The sequence below is a fragment of the Schistocerca serialis genome, chromosome 1 (assembly GCF_023864345.2).
Source record: "Schistocerca serialis cubense isolate TAMUIC-IGC-003099 chromosome 1, iqSchSeri2.2, whole genome shotgun sequence".
NCBI lineage: Eukaryota > Metazoa > Arthropoda > Insecta > Orthoptera > Acrididae > Schistocerca > Schistocerca serialis.
This window is the reverse complement of record NC_064638.1, coordinates 949,428,090-949,436,814: the sequence shown is the minus strand read 5'-3', so window position 1 is coordinate 949,436,814 and position 8,725 is coordinate 949,428,090. Positions and strand designations below refer to the sequence as shown.

The window sequence follows — 8,725 nt, the reverse complement described above, 5'->3', positions numbered from 1 at the left end:
ACTAGAGAATGGCCAAGAATCGGCACTGATCTTCTACTGTCTTACAAGCACTTGTAGAAATGTGTATTTGTTTGTGTTGTTTGGCAAATGTTAATCACATTGGCACATAATGGAACTAATACAAAAATTATTAAATATATCAAAAATATTAATCAATTTTTGAAAATATGATGTAACTGGATACATAAAAATTTACTCATCAGGTGGCAGCAGAACACAAATAAACTTGATGAGCAAAAACATTATGACCACGTGGTTAACATCTTGTTGTGTCACCTTTGTAACGCAATACATCACTGATTCTGTGTATCATCAATTCTACAGTTCATTGGTGGATTTGTGGAGCTATGTGGTGCCAGGTGTCTATGCACAAGTCAAGTAATTCTTGTAAATAACTGACCCCTGATTTCAGAATGAGATTTTCACTCTGCAGCGGAGTATGCGCTGATATGAAACTTCCTGGCAGATTAAAACTGTGTGCCCGACCGAGACTCAAACTCGGGACCTTTGCCTCTTGTGGGCAAGTGCTCTACCACCCTGATTTGTGTATATGGTGATGGCACTCAATAGTGACCCAGATGGGAACCATCGGATTCATATCAGGTGAATTTGGGGGCCAAGACATTAACATGATTTCACTATCATGCTCCTCAAACCACTGCAGCTGATTCTGGCTTCAAGACATGTACAGTTGTACTGCTGAAAGATGATATCATTGACAGGGAACACACAAAATATGAAGGGATGCAGATGGTCCGCAGCTGACATGCTATCTGTGATAGCTACCACAGGACCCAGACAAGTGCTAGAGAATGTCTATCATAGCATAATATTGGTATGAACAGCCTGCATCCATGGTGTAGTGCACATTTGGAGAAGGTGTTCACCTGCAAGACGGCATTTGTGGCGACGACCATTGACCTGGTACAGCAAAGACATGATTCATCTGGTGAGCAAACACATTTCCAGTGATACACAGTCCAATCTGAATGATCCTGAGGCAATTGGAATTGCAGTTGATGATGTCATTGGGACAACATGTGAACAGGCAGAGGTCATCTGCTGCAGAGTCCCTTGTTTAGCAATGTGTGCTGAATGATGTGCTCCAAAATGCATGTGCATCCACCAGCATTGTTCTCTCTCACCAGAGGTGCCACAGATTGCCATCTATTCTACTTTACAGGGCAGGAAAACCTCAAAACACCATTCTGTGAAGCTTCCTGGATGTCCAACAACTTAGCACCTAGTGGTAATTTCACCGCCCTTCTTCCATTTTCCATAGAAGCTCATGACAGTAGCATATGAGCATTTGATCAGCTTCACCATTTTGAGGTACTCGATTACAGTATCTGCGTAATAATAATCTGCCCTTTGGCAAAGTCACTTATCTAATTGGATTTCTCCATTTACAGTGCGTATCTTCACTAGGGTAATCCCTCATCTATATCTGCTCATCTTACATACTTTTCTTACAGTGTCACATGCCGCAACATCACCAGGAAGCATCCAACCTTGCAGTGGGCAGTGATCAGTATTTAAATTTGCAAGCTTTTGGAGCCAATGGTTCATTCTCCTGACAAAAGCATTGCAAGGGAACAAGATGGGTGAAGAAAAGGTCTAATGAGGTGTAGAATATAGGAAGACTCCAGAAAAGTCTCCAGAACCCAAGGTCAGGAGAGACATACAGGATGAGATGAGAAGGAAATGAGGCTTTTCAGTTCAACACATCCACATTCTAGTGCAATTTCCTGGGTTTATGGTGTATATTGTAAAGATATTCACTTAATTTTAACATCCAGTGTGTCAAACAACTGCTTTGATCTTTTAAATTTAACAGACTTGGAAGGACCGCTTGGACAGTAACCACTGTGAAATTTTTCCATCTAGGTAGTATTTCCAGTAATTAACTCCAAACAACAAGGCAACTCATTGTATGTGGTACTGTGATTAATTTCCACCTTATTAAGCTGGTGAGAGACACAACCAGTTGGTTTTGTTTTGCTGTTCTATTGTTGAGGGAGGAGGAGAAGGAGATTAACATTTAACATCCCGTTGACAACGAGGTCATTAGAGATGGAGCACAAGCTGGGATGAAGGAAGGGTGGGGAAGGAGATCGGCCATGCCCTTTCAAAGGAACCATCCCGGCACTTGTCTAAAGTGATTTAGGGAAATCATAGAAAACCTAAATCAGGATGGTCGGACATGGGATTGAACCGTCATCCTCCCGAATATGAGTCCAGTGTGCTAACCACTGTGCTACCTCACTCAGTGTTATATTCCTGACTTAGAATATATCCTACAGCAAAATTGGACACACCACAGGATAACATTTTCAAAATCAGGATATATTACCAGAGGAGAAGTTAATAGTACATTCTCAATCTGCCACATAGGGGTCTCACACATTGCATTGTCCATTCAAAAGATGTCCCTTTTACAACATTTTGTCAATGGTATTGTTACTGTAGCATAATATTTGACAGAACTGAAAACGGTGTAATGCAAAAATTGCACTCATAAAATAAAATCCTTTCACCTGAAAGTAAGATGAAAAGTTTTAACAAAACTTGAGAAAATGATACAATAATTCATGAGACCAAGAAAATTCTATAATCCCTTTAATAATTCCTCTTTCTCTTGAGTTGAATGTTAAAGGTCAATAGTATTTGATTACTAGCAAGAAGAGAGAGCAGAATTATCTTAATTACAGGAGCAGAGGTGAGAATCATTGTAATCAGTGATTGTTGGGTCATTGCTAACAGGATGATGGATGACCACGAGAATAATTTGATGCCAGGATTTGCTTTGTATTGCAGTTCTTCTTTAAAAGGTATAGGACTTCATAATGTGGATTTAGAGTAAACACAGGTTCTTTTATTGACCATGTGATGTGCATTTAAGACTGTAGCAACGACATCTGACCAAATAGCATCACCATTTTAGCAACATTTATCTTAACTTGATGTTCACTGTTAAAAGAGGCTGCAAAAACAATAAAAAAGCAAAGGCTGGACAAAGACTACTGATAATACTAATTCGAAACATTCCATCTTTCAAATAAATATTATTAGTCTAATTAATACAAAGAAAAATATGAGAGCAACTTATGTTAGCAATTCAAACAGAGAAGACCAATGAGAAAATTGTTAGCTGCAACAGGCAGAAGATGTGCTTTGCTGGTGCTGTACATTTTAGCAACTTTGACTGAGGTAAACTTATGATGCAGTGTTCTTCTTACTTAGAAATTTTCTCTCATGTGAGGCCGCTGTACAAGATCGAGTGTCAATTTAAAGTTCTAGATTCACGTATTTTACTGTTCATGTCACGGCTTCTGTGTAATCTTTCATCAGTTGTACACTCCTGGAAATTGAAATAAGAACACCGTGAATTCATTGTCCCAGGAAGGGGAAACTTTATTGACACATTCCTGGGGTCAGATACATCACATGATCACAATGACAGAACCACAGGCACATAGACACAGGCAACAGAGCATGCACAATGTCAGCACTAGTACAGTGTATATCCACCTTTAGCAACAATGCAGGCTGCTATTCTCCCATGGAGACGATCGTAGAGATGCTGGATGTAGTCCTGTGGAACGGCTTGCCATGCCATTTCCACCTGGCGCCTCAGTTGGACCAGCGTTCGTGCTGGACGTGCAGACCACATGAGACGACGCTTCATCCAGTCCCAAACATGCTCAATGGGGGACAGATCCGGAGATCTTGCTGGCCAGGGTAGTTGACTTACACCTTCTAGAGCATGTTGGGTGGCACGGGATACATGCGGACGTGCATTGTCCTGTTGGAACAGCAAGTTCCCTTGCCGGTCTAGGAATGGTAGAACGATGGGTTCGATGACGGTTTGGATGTACCGTGCACTATTCAGTGTCCCCTCGATGATCACCAGTGGTGTACGGCCAGTGTAGGAGATCGCTCCCCACACCATGATGCTGGGTGTTGGCCCTGTGTGCCTCGGTGGTATGCAGTCCTGATTGTGGCGCTCACCTGCACGGCGCCAAACACGCATACGACCATCATTGGCACCAAGGCAGAAGCGACTCTCATCGCTGAAGACGACACGTCTCCATTCGTCCCTCCATTCACGCCTGTCGCGACACCACTGGAGGCGGGCTGCACAATGTTGGGGCGTGAGCGGAAGATGGCCTAACGGTGTGCGGGACCGTAGCCCAGCTTCATGGGGACGGTTGCGAATGGTCCTCGCCGATACCCCAGGAGCAACAGTGTCCCTAATTTGCTGGGAAGTGGCGGTGCGGTCCCCTACGGCACTGCGTAGGATCCTACGGTCTTGGCATGCATCCGTGCGTCGCTGCGGTCCGGTCCCAGGTCGACGGGCACGTGCACCTTCCGCCGACCACTGGCAACAACATCGATGTACTGTGGAGACCTCACGCCCCACGTGTTGAGCAATTCGGCGGTACGTCCACCCGGCCTCCCGCATGCCCACTATACGCCCTCGCTCAAAGTCCGTCAACTGCACATACGGTTCACGTCCACGCTGTCGCGGCATGCTACCAGTGTTAAAGACTGCGATGGAGCTCCGTATGCCACGGCAAACTGGCTGACACTGACGGTGGCGGTGCACAAATGCTGCGCAGCTAGCGCCATTCGGCGGCCAACACCGCGGTTCCTGGTGTGTCCGCTGTGCCGTGCGTGTGATCATTGCTTGTACAGCCCTCTTGCAGTGTCCGGAGCAAGTATGGTGGGTCTGACACACCGGTGTCAATGTGTTCTTTTTTCCATTTCCAGGAGTGTATTAACGCCCATTTGTATTGTGATATATTGTGAAATTTCCAACTTTCGTGAGTGCGACAAGAAACTAGTACTGTTAATGTCAATTGTAAGCTTAAACTAAATTGTGTCCTTTTAAAATTTTTGAGGACAGTAAGACTATCCTCATTCAAAACGATCTTTGTCTACTTTTATTGTACAATTACGTCAGAAATAGGTGAATTTCATAATTTTCAGAAGCTTACAAAACTACACTGAAGAGCTAAAGAAACTGATACACCTGCCTAATATCATGTAGATGTCAGGTGTGATGCATCATTAAGGCCATGATAGCAGCCAATGTTACTGTCTTGGTCACAGATGGATCAAAGGGGATGAGGCCTGGTTGTCCACTGAAACTCCTATCCTACGGATGTCGTTGGACTTAAAGTAAGACACTTCGGCCATTATTTTGCGTTATTTGCAAGCAACTGGGCATTCCAGCGTCTACAGTAATTCGGCAAAGATTATTTGTTTTTTCGGTGTGTAAATGACTGAACAAGGAACAGTTTATTTCATGTTCACCATACTCTCGTGTTCTGCGTGTGCTGTTTGCGAGCGTAAACTTGACTCTCACCTTTGTCTGTTGATTTTGAGCACATCGTCAAATACTGGATCCAAGTAGTGACTTTCAATTAATTAGCTGGATTCTTCCCTTTCCTCATCATGACGTGTGTTAAATGGCAAAGTAGAATTGTAGACCTTAACTTGCTACTTCATTTGCATGGCTTCAATAACAGAGCCTAACCTGCTAACTAATTAAGGCTTGTGGTAAACAAAGGTATTTAAGTATGTTGTTTTAAAATATTATCTGAAATGTGTCAATTATTTATGTTGCACTAGTTGATTCTGGGGTATGAATGGACGTGTTGGCCTGTCTGCCATATAAGGGAATCATGCTAATTTTGGTTACCTTCTGACCGGGGTCCTTGCTCGATACTTGTCTTTAAATACACCACTAACCTGGTTAGCATATGTTGTGGCTATTTTAAATTAATCACTGCTCAATATCCCAACACAGTTTGTCGGCCATCAGAAGCCGTGTATGTGTTATTTATTCCTTTATTCTAAAACTTCCTGACAGATTAAAACTGTGTGCCGGACTGAGACTCTAGCTCGGGATCTTTGCCTTTCGCGGGCAAGTGCTCTACCAAGTACGACTCATGCCCCATCCTCACAGCTTTACTTCTGCCAGTATCTCATCTTTACAGAAGCTCTCCTGCGAACCCTGCAGAACTAGCACTCCTGAAAGAATGGATATTGCGGAGACATGGCTTAGCCACAGCTTGGGGGATGTTTCCAGAATGCGATTTTCACTCTGCAGTGGAGTGTGCGCTGATAGGAAACTTCCTGGCAAATTAAAACTGTGTGTCGGACCGAGACTCGAACTCGGGACCTTTGCCTTTCATGGGCAAGAGCTCTACCAGTTTCATATCAGCGCACACTTCGCTGCAGAGTGAAAATCTCATTCTGATTCCTTTATTCTAGTCAATCTATAAGTATGATATTCTTAATTTGTTACTCTAGGTAGCCATTAAGTTGTCATTTTTGGGGTGTTTAGGTGGAGTGCAGCTCCTTTGAGTATAGATTTGTCAATTTCCAATTTATTGTTTTTCCACCAGTTTTTAATATATATATAGGGAAATATTCCACGTGGGAAAAATATATCTAAAAACAAAGATGATGTGACTTACCAAACGAAAGCGCTGGCAGGTCGATAGACACACAAACAAACACAAACATACACACAAAATTCAAGCTTTCGCAACAAACTGTTGCCTCATCAGGAAAGAGGGAAGGAGAGGGGAAGACGAAAGGATGTGGGTTTTAAGGGAGAGGGTAAGGAGTCATTCCAATCCCGGGAGCGGAAAGACTTACCTTAGGGGGAAAAAAGGACGGGTATACACTCGCACACACACACATATCCATCCACACATATACAGACACAAGCAGACATATTTAAAGACAAAGAGTTTGGGCAGAGATGTCAGTCGAGGCAGAAGTGCAGAGGCAAAGATGTTGTTGAATGACAGGTGAGGTATGAGTGGCGGCAACTTGAAATTAGCGGAGATTGAGGCCTGGTGGATAACGGGAAGAGAGGATATACTGAAGAGCAAGTTCCCATCTCCGGAGTTCGGATACGTTGGTGTTAGTGGGAAGTATCCAGATAACCCGGACGGTGTAACACTGTGCCAAGATGTGCTGGCCGTGCACCAAGGCATGTTTAGCCACAGGGTGATCCTCATTACCAACAAACACTGTCTGCCTGTGTCCATTCATGCGAATGGACAGTTTGTTGCTGGTCATTCCCACATAGAATGCATCACAGTGTAGGCAGGTCAGTTGGTAGATCACGTGGGTGCTTTCACACGTGGCTCTGCCTTTGATCGCGTACACCTTCCTGGTTACAGGACTGGAGTAGGTGGTGGTGGGAGGAAGCATGGGACAGGTTTTACACCGGGGGCGGTTACAAGGGTAGGAGCCAGAGGGTAGGGAAGGTGGTTTGGGGATTTCATAGGGATGAACTAAGAGGTTACGAAGGTTAGGTGGACGGCGGAAAGACACTCTTGGTGGAGTGGGGAGGATTTCATGAAGGATGGATCTCATTTCAGGGCAGGATTTGAGGAAGTCGTATCCCTGCTGGAGAGCCACATTCAGAATCTGATCCAGTCCCGGAAAGTATCCTGTCACAAGTGGGGCACTTTTGTGGTTCTTCTGTGGGAGGTTCTGGGTTTGAGAGGATGAGGAAGTGGCTCTGGTTATTTGCTTCTGTACCAGGTCGGGAGGGTAGTTGCGGGATGCGAAAGCTGTTGTCAGGTTGTTGGTGTAATGGTTCAGGGATTCTGGACTGGAGCAGATTCGTTTGCCACGAAGACCTAGGCTGTAGGGAAGGGACCGTTTGATGTGGAATGGGTGGCAGCTGTCATAATGGAGGTACTGTTGCTTGTTGGTGGGTTTGATGTGGACGGACGTGTGAAGTTGGCCATTGGACAGGTGGAGGTCAACATCAAGGAAAGTGGCATGGGATTTGGAGTAGGACCAGGTGAATCTGATGGAACCAAAGGAGTTGAGGTTGGAGAGGAAATTCTGGAGTTCTTCTTCACTGTGAGTCCAGATCATGAAGATGTCATCAATAAATCTGTACCAAACTTTGGGTTGGCAGGCCTGGGTAACCAAGAAGGCTTCCTCTAAGCGACCCATGAATAGGTAGGCGTACGAGGGGGCCATCCTGGTACCCATGGCTGTTCCCTTTAATTGTTGGTATGTCTGGCCTTCAAAAGTGAAGAAGTTGTGGGTCAGGATGAAGCTGGCTAAGGTAATGAGGAAAGGGGTTTTAGGTAGGGTGGCAGGTGATCGGCGTGAAAGGAAATGCTCCATCGCAGCGAGGCCCTGGACGTGCGGAATATTTGTGTATAAGGAAGTGGCATCAATGGTTACAAGGATGGTTTCCGGGGGTAACAGATTGGGTAAGGATTCCAGGCGTTCAAGGAAGTGGTTGGTGTCTTTGATGAAGGATGGGAGACTGCATGTAATGGGTTGAAGGTGTTGATCTACGTAGGCAGAGATACGTTCTGTGGGGGCTTGGTAACCAGCTACAATGGGGCGGCCGGGATGATTGGGTTTGTGGATTTTAGGAAGAAGGTAGAAGGTAGGGGTGCGGGGTGTCGGTGGGGTCAGGAGGTTGATGGAGTCAGGTGAAAGGTTTTGCAGGGGGCCTAAGGTTCTGACGATTCCTTGAAGCTCCGCCTGGACATCGGGAATGGGGTTACCTTGGCAAACTTTGTATGTGGTGTTGTCTGAAAGCTGACGCAGTCCCTCAGCCACATACTCCCGACGATCAAGTACCACGGTCGTGGAACCCTTGTCCGCCGGAAGAATGACGATGGATCGGTCAGCCTTCAGATCACGGATAGCCTGGGCTTCAGCAGTG

At 45.1% G+C, this 8,725-nt stretch overlaps 1 protein-coding gene across 1 annotated transcript; it reads left to right on the top strand.

The window, feature by feature from the left end:
• The first annotated feature begins 7,542 nt into the window (after nucleotides 1-7,542).
• LOC126458570 (uncharacterized) lies at nucleotides 7,543-8,353 on the top strand. Its single transcript, XM_050095704.1, has 2 exons — nucleotides 7,543-7,728; nucleotides 8,006-8,353. The coding sequence occupies exons 1-2, from the start codon at nucleotides 7,723-7,725 to the stop codon at nucleotides 8,333-8,335; spliced, it is 336 nt and encodes a 111-aa protein (XP_049951661.1). The 5' UTR covers nucleotides 7,543-7,722; the 3' UTR covers nucleotides 8,336-8,353.
• Nucleotides 8,354-8,725: the final 372 nt, after the last annotated feature.